General features: G+C 35.2%; 1 protein-coding gene across 1 annotated transcript in view; it reads left to right on the forward strand.

Annotated features, from left to right (window-relative positions):
- C3H1orf185 (chromosome 3 C1orf185 homolog) overlaps positions 1,552-14,177 on the forward strand; it is a 61,879-nt gene continuing 49,253 nt past the window's right edge. The window contains exons 1-2 of the mRNA XM_005678439.1: positions 1,552-1,567; positions 13,009-13,114. Of these exons, the coding sequence (XP_005678496.1) occupies positions 1,552-1,567; positions 13,009-13,114 (122 nt within the window). The remainder of the gene's footprint in view (positions 1,568-13,008; positions 13,115-14,177) is intronic.

Below are 14,177 nucleotides of genomic sequence, written 5' to 3' on the forward strand. Positions count from 1 at the left end.
GGGCTAGGGAGCTCTATGGGATCTTTTTCTTAAGAGCACTAATCCCTTCACAAGGCCTCCACTCTCATGACCCAAGCAGATCTTGGAGCTCTCACCACTTAAAACTATCACATTAGGCATTAGGATTTCAACATATGCATTTGAGCAGCACAAAAACATTCAGACCAAAACACTGAGAACACTTATTTTTTCCCTTCTTAATGTAGATGACTTTTTCCTTTTTCATGCCTGCTTGCACTGGCTAGAACCTTCATTGCAGTGTTCAATAGTAGTTGTAAGAGTGGACATCCTTTTACTGATTTTAGGAGGAAAGCATTCATTCTTTCACTGTTAAGTCTGATTTTTAAAATAAATGACCTTTATCAGCTTGGGGTACCTGATAACGAGGATTGAGATACCCTTTTGCCTAGTTTCTGAAATCTTTTTTTTAAAATCAGGAATAAATCTCAAAAATTTTCATGTCTATTGATATAGATCCTTATTGATCGCATGAATTTTCTTTTCTAATTTGTTAATATAGTAAGTTGCATTGATTTTTTAAATGTAATCCAACCCTGTTTTCTTGGGATAGACTCTACTTCATCACCCTTTTAATATAATGTTGAATTTAATTTGCTCAAATATTGTTTAGAATTTTCCTTGTTTATAGGTACATTTTACATCTATGTTCAGTTTGTGACTTCCTCTATTTCTCTTTCTCTCTGTCTGTCTTTCATTCCTAGTTTTTGTATAGCCTCATAGGATGAATCAAAACGAATTCTCTTCAAATTTTTGAAGCAGTTCTGCAGAATTAGTAATGTTTTTTTCCCCCTTCAGTGTTTGGTAGAATTTACCAGTGAAGCACCTGGACATGGAGCTTTCTTTGTAAGAATTTTAACTACAATTTCAGTTTCTTGAAAAGATATTTGTCTATCTATGTTATCTGTCTCTTCCTGAGTGAACTTTGAAAACATACCTTTTAAGGAATTTTTAAGTTGTTAAATTTATTAATATAAAATTATTCATAATATTGCCTTACTATTCTTTTAATAGCTATAGAATCTGTAGTAATGTTACCTCTCTTGTTTCTGATACTAATAATTCGTGTCTTTTTTCTTATTAGTCAGTCTAGCTAGTTTATCAATTATATAGATGTCAAAGAACCATCTTTTTGTTTCAGTGATTTTCTCTATTGTTTTTCTGTTTTCTATTTCATTGGTTTCCATTTGGCTTTTTAAAATTCTTTTCTTCTGTTTTCTTTGGGCTTAATTTACTTAGTTTTTAAGGGTGTTTCTCATTTTCCCCTAATATTACAGTTTTTTAGTATTGATTTGCCCCTACTTATTGCTTTATTGGCATCTCACAAATCCTGATATGTTGTGTTTCATTTTATTTGGGTTGAGTGTTCTGTAAATGTCAGCTAGATCAATGATGATACTTGGTTTCTAAAGTTTCCTTGGGATCATCTTCATCTCAGCCAAGCCTAAAGGAAGAAAGATTATGGAGAAAGGTACGTGGGAGGTTTTTATGACATCACTTTCATTCGAATTCCATTGGTTAGAACTCAGTCACATGGCTTCACCTAATGGTATGGGAAGCTGGGACATGTAATCTAGTTTTTACATGGGAAGAAGAAAATACATTTGGACAAACAGCCAGAAACCTCTTTCTGTTTTCTGGAAGAGCTTGTATAAGATAAGAAATATTTGTATCATGGGTATACAGTAGAAATTGTAGTTATTGGGGCCTGCTCTTTTCTTTGGGGGAAATTTTGTAACTGCTGATTCAGTTTAATGGATACATGTTCATTTAGGTTTTCTATTACTTCTTGAGTCATTTTTTGTAAGTCACTTTATAGGTATATATAATTTAGGGTAAGTTTTAGAATATACTAGCATAAATTTGTCGAAAGTATTTTATTTTAATCTCTGCTATAACTGTAATTATATTCTTTCTTCATTTTTGAAATTGTTTACTTGTGCCACCTTTTAAAAAATTTAGTTACATTTCTTAATCTTATCAGTCTTTTCCTAAAATCTTAATTTTTTTCACTAATTTCTGTTCTTTTTTATTTCCTTCCTCCGCATTATTTAGGCTTACTTTTCTGGTCTTTTTCAACTGGTAATTTGAATGCTAAGTTCATTATTTTTCACCTTTTTTTCCTAACATAGCATTTAGGGCCATATATTTTCCTGGAATTGGTCATCAGCTTTGTTGCTGCAAGCATTTATATTTAAGTTCAGTTCAGTCACTCAGTCGTGTCTGACTTTGCCACCCCATGGACTGCAGCATGCCAGGCTTCCCTGTCCATCACCAATCCCCGGAGCTTACTCAAACTCATGTCCATTGAGTTGGTGATGCCATCCAACCATCTCATCGTCTGTCATCCCCTTCTCCTCCTGCCTTCAATCTTTCCCAACATCAGGGTCTTTTCCAGTGGGTCAGTTACTCACATCAGGTGGCCAAAGTATTGGAGCTTCAGCTTTAGCATCAGTCCTTCCAGTGAATATTCAGGACTGTTTTCCTTCAGGATTGACTGATTGGATCTCCTTGCAGTCCAAAGGACTCTCAAGAGTCTTCTCCAACACCACGATTCAAAAGCATCAGTTCTTTGGTACTCAGCTGTCTTTATAGTCCAACTCTCACATCCATACACAACTACTGGAAAAACCATAGCTTTGACTAGACGGACCTTTGTTGGCAAAGTAATATCTCTGCTTTTTAATATGCTTTCTAGGTTGGTCATAACTTTTCTTCCAAGGAGCAAGTATTTTTTAATTTCATGGCTGCAGTCACCATCTGCAGTGATTTTGGAGCCCAAGAAAATAAATTCTGTCAGTGTTTATGTTGTTTCCCCATTTATTTGCCATAAAGTGATGAGACCAGTATTTATATATAGTGCTTCATTACTGATTAGTATTATGTATTTCCAAATTTCCATTGATTTCTTCTTTAATACATAGTTATTTACAGTGTGATTTAAAATTTTCCAAGTATGGGAACTTTTCTTAGAGTGTTAGGTTACTAATTTAACATTAATTGAGCTTGATTTCCTTATTTTAGTTTTTAAGGGTGTTTCACATTTTCCCCTACTATTACAGTTTTTCAGTATTGATTTTCCCCTACATATTGCTTTATTGGCATCCCACAAATCCTGATATGTTGTGTTTCATTTTATTTGGGTTTAGTGTTCTGTAAATGTCAATTAGATCAATGATGACACTTGGTTTTAAATTAGGTTACTAATTTAAAATTAATTTAAAATTAATTGTCAGAGAGTGTGGTGTGTATAATGATTCTATAAAACTTGTTGAGTCTTGCTTTATGGTCTGGTATACACAGGCTGTTTGAGATATCTTCTTTACTATGTTAGTAATTCCTTGCAACATTATCTTGTTTATTCCTTATTCTAATTCTCTGAGACAGATAATATGACTCCCGTTTTTCAAATAATAATGTTAAAATCCAATCAGCATAAATAACTCTTCCGAGTTCACAGATCTAGTCAGTTTCTATTCAGTCAGAGCAGCCAACAACTAAAAAAATGGTGTGATCAGCTTTTTATGCCAGGTGCATATGAGGCTTACTAATAATTTCTTATAAAATTTTAAACCTCAGGATGAAGATTCATTCTTACTTCAGTGACCTTTTATCCCTCACTTGGTGCCTCAAACAATATCTCACACATATGGGTTTTCAATAGGCATTTGTTGAATTGCAGTAAATCTCAGACTGAAATCTGAAACCCTGAAAGAGTATAATAAAGAGGTAATTTGTGAATACTCAAAAAATAAAATTGAACATTCAATTCTGGAATCACTGCAAAATATAATTTGAAAATACTCCTGGCATAAAGGTATAGTAATTCTGATTAAAGATATTAGACATAGATACAGATATGTTACATCTACATCTAATGTCTGTATGTGTCTACGTTCTTTATATATCTATGTATAGCCCTATTTACATATGTGAAAGGATACAGCTAGATCTTTCTCTGGAAGGATAGATGGACTGAGGAAGTTGAGGAAGAGGGACCTGTAAAGGCAATTAAATTATAAACAAAGAAAAGGGAAGAAAAACAAGTGAATTTAGGTTACTTATGCCCAGGTAAGAGAGTGAGAATGGTCAATAGTGACCTTTCAATTTTGTGTTCATGAAGTTATTAATGACCTTGGAAATAGAACTTGTGAAGTAGAAATTCTCATTTTAAGAGTTTTGGCTGAAAATGATTTTTTTTTTTTAAAAAAAAGAAAGGATCAATTTTAAGCTATAGCTTAACGTACATTGAGAGAGTTTTGTTTACCGTAAGATGAAAGAATCATACTCTAGTTTAAGATAATATCTGGAAATTTATCTCTTACTCATTCTGTAAGATTCAGCTCTGGTGTTCCCTTAGAAACTGTTCCAGCACTTGGTCAAACTGCCTCGGTTGTCTTCTTGTTGTTCAGTCGCTGAGTCGTGTCCGACTCTTTGCAGCCCCATGGACTGCAACATGCTGGGCTTTCCTGTCCTTCACCATCTCCCAGAGCTTGCTCAAACTCATGTCCCCTGAATTGGTGATACCATCCAACCATCTCATCCTCTGTTGTCCCCTTCTCCTCCTGCCTTCAGTCTTTCACAGCATCAGGGCCTTTTCTAATGAGTGAACTCTTCATATCACGTGGCCAAAGCATTGGAGCTTCAGTTTCAGTATCAGTCATCCCAATGAATAGTCAAGGTTGATTTCCTTTAGGATTGACTGAACTCCTTGCAGTCTAAGGGATTCTGAAGAGTCTTCTCCAATACCACAATTTGAAAGCATCAGTTCTTTGGCACTCAGCCTTCTTTATAGTCTAACTCTCACATCCATTCATGACTACTGGAAAAACCATAGCTCTGACTAGATGGGCCTTTGTCAGCAAAGTAATGTCTATGTTTTTTAATATGCTGTCTAGGATGGTCATAGCTTTTCTTCCAGGGAGCAAGCATCTTTCAGTTTCACGGCTGCAGTCACCATCTGCAGTGATTTTGGAGCCCCCCAAAAATAAAGTCTGACACTGTTTCCACCATTTCCCTATCTATTTCCCATGAAGTGATGGGACCGGATGCCATGATCTTCGTTTTCTGAATGTTGAGTTTTAAGCCAGCTTTTTCACTCTCCTTTTTCACCTTCCTCTTCACTTTCTGCCATAAGGGTGGTATCATTTGCATATTGAAGTTTACTGATATTTCTCTTGGCAATCTTGATTCCAGCTTGTGCTTCATCCAGCCTAGCGTTTCACATGATATTGTTCTGTCAAGATGTTATTATCATAACAATTAGAATATTATAATGAATATTCTATTTAAATGTTGTACCCTTCAGATTTTAAAGTCTATGACCATGTGTTACTTATCTTTGAATCGCCAACTCTTGTCAAGGACTTGGCAATGGAAAGTTTTCAAAGCATGTTTCATTAGACTATGTAACTTTCAAAATTTTTTTCTCTTATCTTTTTATAGATCTTTCTGTATCTGTATTTTGTATTTATTTCTTCCACTATAATGCCTATAATACCTTTTAATTGCACTTATTCTTTTTCACATGTATGACCTTCCTACTAAACAACATACCTAAGGACTTCCCTGGTCATCCAGTGGTTGAGACTTCATGCTTCCACTTCAGGGTACATGGGTTCAGGCCCTGGTCAGGAAACTAAGATCCTGCATGCCACTTGGCACAACCAAAATAAGAAAAAAAAATCCCACATACCCATATTACAATTTTTGTACTAGCATCTAGCACAGTGCCTATCATTTATTCATTGAATAGTCAATCATCTATGAGTAACCAGCCATTATTCTAAACTCATAGAATACCAGTGAAAAAGACTTATCTTGACATTAGACAGTAAACTAATAAATAAAGAACATTATTTATTATATTAATTATTAAGATGAAGAAACAAGGTGATGTAATAAAGTAACTGTTGAATATGAAGAGTCATTAGATAGCATACTCAAGGACAGAGTCAAGAAGTAAAATTACAACCTTTATATATGGTGTTTCTTAAAACTATATATTAACTAAATCTTCAAAGCAAGAAAGGATTTTAAGAATGACAGAATCAAGACTTTTCATTTTACAGATTGTTTTACAGATAAAGTGTGACTTGGAGGTATTAGAAAATATGTAATTTGTCTTTCTGTTGGTAAATTGATTTGGGGAACTTTTATATTCTTTATACCTCATTGGAATTCCTCTTGAGATGTAAATGGCTCACTGACACCAAGGACTAGAATGGTGTTTTACTAATTACAAAAATGATAAAAAGGAGGGCAGAGCTCTTCAGTAGGAGAAAGCTACTAAGTAGGTTATAAAACAGTGATAACAATAGAGAAAGTGCTACAAGGAGACTTGTACTATCCAAGCAAAGGAATCAAGAATCTCATATGAACATTAAAAATTTTGTTCCTGATTTTTCTACGATACTCATGGTAGAAAATCTAAATGTACAGAAAAGTCTAGAGTAGAAAATTATAACTAAGCCCTTACCCCAGAAGTAGCCAGTATTAGCCAGTATTGATTAGTTTCCTTATACAGTATGTTTCTCCCTTTTTCCTCTCCTTTTTTTTTTTTTTTTTTACAAAATTGAGGTCGTTGTTTATATTTTTTACATTTGAGATAACCAGGAAGGTAAAAAGAAAGGCACAAAGAATAACAAACATTCATGTAATTTTCTACTAAATAAAAATTTTTTGGTTATGTAAACTTCAAATTTTTAATCTTTTAAAGAAATCTACAGGTAAATTCTTAAGTTTATATTCAATCCACAGTCCCAGATGCAATTAATATGGTATATTTTAGTATTTATATCACACTTTAAAAAAAGTATATTTGATGTTTTCTTTTAACATACATAAATGGAATCCATATGATTGTTACAATTGAATATAAATTTATGGAAATTGCCTTATTCACTGAACACTAGGTTTTCCAGTTCTGTTCATGCCGATACATATATACCTAATTATTCATAAATGTTAAGCTTGAATTTTCACTGAACACACCTATATAATCAGCGCCCAGTTCAAGAAACAGAACGTTAATTACTAGCATTCCTGAACTCCTTCTGATGTCTGTCTTTGCCTCTTTTGCTCAACATTATTTATGAAATTATCCACTTTGTTCTGCATAGTTGTAGTCTACTCTTTCCCACTGGTATGTATTTTGTTTCCTTAAATCAATTAAACTTTTAAAATGTATCCATTAACTATTGATGGGCCTTTGCGTAGTTTCCAGTTTGTGTCTCTGTCAACATACAGACACAAATGTGATGCTATCAACATTCTAGTATATAATTTTGTGAAAATATATATGTACTTCAGTTTGGTATGTGTCTGAGATTTGCTGCATCATAGGGTATGTATATGTTCAGCTTTAATAATGGTGACATGAACACTTTTCCAAAGCATTATATAAAATTACGCTCCCACCAACAGTGAATGAGAATTCAGATTACTCTGCCTCCTTGACAACATTTGATATTTTCTCTCTTTTTCATTTTAGGCATCAAGTTGTCATATTAACTCACTGTGGGTTAATTTGCACTTCTGTGATTATTAGTGAAGTTTTTATATATTTATTGGTCATTTAGATATTCTCTTTTGTGATACACTTCAATATTTAGTATTCACACTTAACTGTTTTTCTAATAAAATCTAAAGATATTCATTGCCTCTATTAGATAAGGAAGGACCTTAGCAATTTTTAAAATTACTATTGTTCCCTTGCTTATTGATTGTATGCCTTTGGAGCAAGTTACTTAACCTCATTTTTGCCTCATCTGTTTCCTCATCTCCAAAGTGGGGAAATAGAGCTGTTGTGAGAATTAAATGAGTTAATATAAACACTTTGAGTAGTGCCAAATACTGTTATATATATTTGCTCTATAATTAATATGTTGTTATTACTGTTGTTATTTATGAAAGGGAATATATCAGGGGGACAGAATAGAGTCCAGAAATAGACTGACACTAATATAGCTAATTGATTTTTTCAAGTGTACAGCAGCAACTCTATGAAGAAAGCGTAGTCTTCAACAAATGGTGTTGAAACCACTGAATATGCATATGCAAAAGAAAAAGACCTTGACCCCTATTTCACACCTTATGCAAAAATTAATTCAAAATGAATCAGAAATTAAATGTAAAACATAAAACTGAAAATATTTTATAGGAAAACATAGAAGAAAAACTTTGTTACCTGGATTAGATATTGTGCTCTTAGAGAAGGACCCATAGCACAAGTCATAAAAAAAATTGATAAATTGGTTTCACTAAAATTTAAGTTTTGCTTTGTGAAAAACACTATTAAGAGAATTGAAAAGATAGTACACAGCTGGGAGAAGATATTTGCAAACCACACATCTGACCAATAACTTGTATCCAAAATACATAAAGAATTCTAAAAATCTGCCAAGATTTGAACAAAAACTTCACTGAAGGAGATATGAATGGCAAATAAGTACGTGGAAGGATGTTCAGCATAACTGACTAAGGAAATGCAAATTAAAACCATAGTAGGATACCATTGTGTATCTATTAGAATGGCTGAAATGAAATTGACAATACCAAGCGGTTGCAATGATACTGAGCATGTGAAATTGTTGCATAACGCGGTAAGAAAGCAGAGCAGAATGGCCACTTTGGAAAGCAATCTCGTAGTTTCTTATAAATTTGAATATATACTTGCTACTGAATTCAAAATTTATGTTCAGACAAGCACCTGTATGCAAGTATATAGTATGCCTTATTCCTAACAACCCTGAACTGGAAACAACCAGATGTCTCTCTGCTGGGGAATATACTGTGGCCCATCTATAAAATAGAATGTTCAGTTCAGTTCAGTTCAGTTCAGTCGCTCAGTCGTGTCCGACTCTTTGTGACCCCAAGAATTGCAGCACGCCAGGCCTTCCTGTCCATCACCAACTCCCGGAGTTCACTAAAACTCATGTCCATCGAGTCGGTGATGCCATCCGGCCATCTCATCTTCTGTCATCCCCTTCTCCTCCTGCCCCCAATTCCTCCCAGCATCAGAGTCTTTTCCAATGAGTCAACTCTTCATATGAGGTGGCCAAAGTACTGGAGTTTCAGCTTTAGCATCATTCCTTCCAAAGAACACCCTGATGGCAGAAAGTGAAGAGGAACTAAAAAGCCTCTTGATGAAAGTGAAAGAGGAGAGTGAAAAATTTGGCTTAAAACTCAACATTCAGAAAACTAAGATCATGGCATCTGGTCCCATCACTTCATGGAAAATAGATGGGGAAACAGTGTCAGACTTTATTTTGAGGGGCTCCAAAATCACTGCAGATGGTGATTGCAGTCATGAAATTAAAAGACGCTTACTCCTTGGAAGGAATGTTATGATCAACCTAGATAGCATATTATAAAGCAGAGACATTACTTTGCCAACAAAGGTCCATCTAGTCAAGGCTATGGTTTTTCCTGTGGTCATGTATGGATGTGAGAGTTGGACTGTGAAGAAAGCTGAGTGCCGAAGAATTGATGCTTTTGAACTGTGGTGTTGGAGAAGACTCTTGAGAGTCCCTTAGACTGCAAGGAGATCCAACCAGTCCATTCTAAAGGAGATAAGTCCTGGGTGTTCTTTGGAAGGAATGATGCTAAGATGGAACATTAGAAATAAAAAGAAACTACTGATACATGCCACAACATGGATGAATCTCGAATGCAGTGGTGGCAGTTTAGTTCCTAAGGCATATTCCACTCTTGAGACCCCATGGACTGTATGTAGCCCACTAAGCTCCTCTGTGCACAGTGTTTTCTAGGCAAAAGCACTGGAGTGGGTTGTCATTTCCCTCTCCAGGGGATCTTCCCCACCCAGGAATGGAATACAGGTCTCCTGGATAGTAGGCAGATTTTTTACTGTCTAAGCTACATGGAGGAGAAGGCAATGGCAACCCACTCCAAGTACTCTTGCCTGGAAAATCCCATGGACGGAGGAACCTGGTAGGCTGTGGTCCATGGGGTCACTGAGGGTCGGATATGAGTGAGCGACTTCACTTTCACTTTTCACTTTAATGCATTGGAAAAGGAAATGGCAACCCACTCCAGTGTTCTTGCCTGGAGAATCCAAGCGATGGGGGAGCCTGGTGGGTGCCGTCTATGGGGTCGCACAGAGTCGGACACGACTGAAGTGACTTAGCAGCAGCAAGCTACATGGAAGCCCCTCGAGTACATTATGCTAAGTTTAAAAAGCTAGACTATTTCAGTTTATATGAAATTCTGGAAAAGGCAAAAGTATAACGATAGAGAATACTGCTGCTGCTGCATCGCTTCAGTCGTGTCCGACTCTGTGCGACCCCGTAGACGGCAGCCCACCAGGCTCCTCCATCCATGGGACTCTCCAGGCAAGAGTACTGGAGTGGGGTGCCATTGCCTTCTCCAATGCATGAATGTGAAAAGTGAAAGTGAAGTGGCTCAGTCATATCCGACCCTCAGCGACCCCATGGACCACAGCCTACCAGGTTCCTCCATCCATGGGACTCTCCAAGCAAGACTGCTGGAGTTGGGTGCCATTGCCTTCTCCGATAACGATAGAGAATAAGGATGGAAAATAATCAGTAGTTGCCAGCAGTTTGTTCTTGACCTCTAAGAGGCTGTTCAAGGAAATATTTTCGGGTGAGAGAAGTTTTCTGTAACTGGGTTGTGATGGTGATTAAACACTTTTTATATTTGTCAAAACTTACAGAATTGCATGCACACAGTGAATTTTACTATGTGTAAATTGAAAAAAATTTTTAGAAGAAACCTTCTTAAGCTGTATCTCTGAATATTGCTTCCCTTCTACTTCTTTATTTTCTCTTTGGGGACCCCTGTTAATTTTTTATTTATTAATTAATATATTTTTTATTGAAGGATAATTGTTTTACAGAATTTTGCTGTTTTCTGTCATACCTCAACATGAATCAGTCATAGGTATACATATATCCCCTCCCTTTTGAAACTCCCTCCCATTTCCCTCCCCATCCAACCATTCTAGGTTGATACAGAGACCCTGTTTGAGTTTCTTGAGCCATACAGCAAATTCCCATTGGCTATCTATTTTACATATGGTAATATAAGTTTCTATGTTACTTTTTCCAAGTTTTATGCTGTGTGTTCTTCATCTTTTCTGTCTCATAATTTATCATATTTTTCACTTTTTTAATGTAATTGGATGGACTCTCAGTATTACCTTTCATTTCATTAATTCTTTGTGTTTAAAGAAGAGTTTATTCCATCTTAAAATGTTTAATTTTATAAATTCCAGGATTCTTCCTTGGTCCTTTTTTGAGTTAGTCATTCACTCTGCCAGAGGACGACTTGGTCTAGTTATTGTCTTACTGATTTTCTTTGCTTCTTCTAGTTAATTCCTCTTCAAGATCTCAGAGCTTAGATGCCTGTGGTTGAAGCTACTAATTATTATCTATATAGCTTTTCTTCTTTTGTCCATAGAAATATTTATCTTATATTTGAGAATAACTGTATCTTTTGTTTTTTTTAATATGGGTTTTATCTACTTGCTTTTATTATTTAATACTATCTGATATTTCCTTATACCACTATACCTATAATTCTCAACTGAGGGTAACTCTGCTCCTCAGAATACATTTGATATCTTTGGCACAATGCACAGGACAGTCCCTCAGACAAAGTATCTGATCCAAAATATCTATGCTTTTTTCATATGTAACACCATCATAATTTAATTGACTCCCTATATAGGTATTGGGGGGGTTGTGTTTTTTTTCCAATATTATATCACTTTTATAAATAGTCTTATGTAACTTTTTTACACCATTAATGAATCCCCAAATGTAGATATTTCTGAATCCAAAGAAAACTAAGATTTGAGAGGCACTATCTAGGAAGTTGAAAATTACTTAGAAAACAAAGTCTTTATCATGTCTTTCCCATAGTGGAACTTATACATTCACACATAAAGATCTCCTATTAGTTTTACTTTTAAACTCCTTCCCTCCACCCCAAATATACTCCTAAGTTGTCTTGCATGCGTGCATACTCAGTCACTTCAGTCGTGTCCAACTCTTTACAGCCCTATGGACTGCAGCCTGCGAGGCTCCTCTGTCCATAGGATTCTCCAGGCAATAATACAGGAGTGAGTTGCCATGCGCTCCTTCAGTAAGTTGTCTTAAGGTCCTTCAAATTCTGTACAGCCTTCCTTGCTTTATGCTTACGTAGCAGATTTCAGAATCACCTAACTGTAGATATATCATGCTTTCTTTAGTCTTAATTCTTTTTAGTACAGACCAGTATTAAGATGTTTGGTAGCAGGGGTATGATAATAGACAAGAACAGAGGACTGCCCTTAATTTGCTGCTTGACCTAACTTCACTTGCTTCTCTCACCTGGGCTTCAGTTTTATCATATGTAAAATGAAAGGGTTATATCATCCAATTCCCATAGGCTTTTCCACTTATAAACCGGTGATATATTATTATTTACATTGCTTTTATTTGCCTTTTGGCTATGACCCTTTAATGGGATAGAGATAAAATGTTTAAAGATTTCTAAGATCTTGAAAAATTCCTCATATTTGGCCTTTACTATCCTTATCTCTCTCCTGGTAGCGATTGATAATAAAAATCTTAAAATGAAAATTGTCTTATGTTGGAGAACTACAAAGAGTGGTGCTGGAAAAATAGCATAAAAATTTACAGCTGGATTGGAAAGGGAAAAAACTAGATAAGAAAAAACGGGGTAACAGCTGTATAAAACAGCAACAACAACCTAGGTCTCAAATTTTAGCAGGGTCAAAGAAATGTGCCCTAGGGCCTAATCTTCATTAGCCCCCATGTAATTCTCAAACTCAGGATCTTGAAATTTATTAGAATTACACAGGACCAGAATTCAGGTCCCCCAAACTTCTAGTTACTATCTTAAACACTACACTATGTAACACCACTTGAAATATTATGACATTTAATTTTACATAGAAAATGAAGATACATGCATGAAATAATCTTTTATAATTTATTTGTATAGGTTTTTTTAACCACTTAACATATTTTCTGGCTGCTGGTGCTGTTACTTTGGGAATTGGTTTCTTTGCTTTGGCATCAGCCTTGTGGTTCCTGATTTGCAAAAGAAGGTAAGATTTATTAGAGCATCTGACTTTTTTCTTTTAAAAATTTGATGAAAGATTTTCTCAAATGATATTAAACTTAAATAACTATAATGATATTTCATAATTTGACTGGGAAGAAAACTACTTGTTTAAAGTAGCCTGAGCAGAGAAGTCCTAGTAGTATAATAGTCCGAGTAGTATAGTAGCAATCTTCATGCATGAAATTTTTAAGGAATAATGAGATGTGTTTTATTCTGTAGAAGACATGGGTTAGAATTATAATAAAAGGCTAGAAATTTTTTAAAATTTTTGATTACTAATTTAGAGATTTAAAAAGTTACTGAAAGAAAAAGACTCTCTTCCTTTAGGAGATAACTTAAGAAAAGAGCTGACAGAATGTTCTGGTATGGTCTAAGTGTAGTCTTTTGCCAGAGATGGAAATAAGAAACTTGATACCTCAGTTCCTTTCACCCCTAAAATTTGGTGTTTTTCATTATTTAATTGGTTTGGTATTTGCTTTGGCTCATGTTAAAAAATGTAATCTTCCCACACACTCTTCCAGTATTTCCTATTTCAGCAAATGAATATATACTGTCTACTCACTTGCGTAAGTCAGAAAACCAGAAATTATTCACTAATCCATTCTTTCAACAAATATTTATTGGGTGCCCGCCATTGTTCAGGGTACTAAAGATACAGTTGTGAACAAGTCAGATAAGGTCCTTATTTCATAGACTTGCAGTGCCACTGAGAGGAAACAAATTAACAAAGTGGTGGGGAGAATGTCTCTTCCAGTGAGTAATATTTAATCTGAGATTTGGCTTAAAAAAGGAGCCAGACATGTGATAACCCTGTGCAAGCGCTTTTCCCTATGCTAAGGGGATAGTAAGTACTGGAATTTCAAGTGGGAATGATCTTGGTATTGTTCAGTAAACAGAAAGTGTGAATAGATCAAATGAGAGGGAAATAATGATGACATTAAAGAGGTAGACAGAGGTCAAATCACATAGAAGTTTGTAGGCAAGAACATGAAATTTAGGTTTTATTATTTCTGCCATCAGATGGTTTTAAGCAAGAGAATGGCATT

This window comes from Capra hircus, chromosome 3, assembly GCF_001704415.2.
Source record: "Capra hircus breed San Clemente chromosome 3, ASM170441v1, whole genome shotgun sequence".
NCBI lineage: Eukaryota > Metazoa > Chordata > Mammalia > Artiodactyla > Bovidae > Capra > Capra hircus.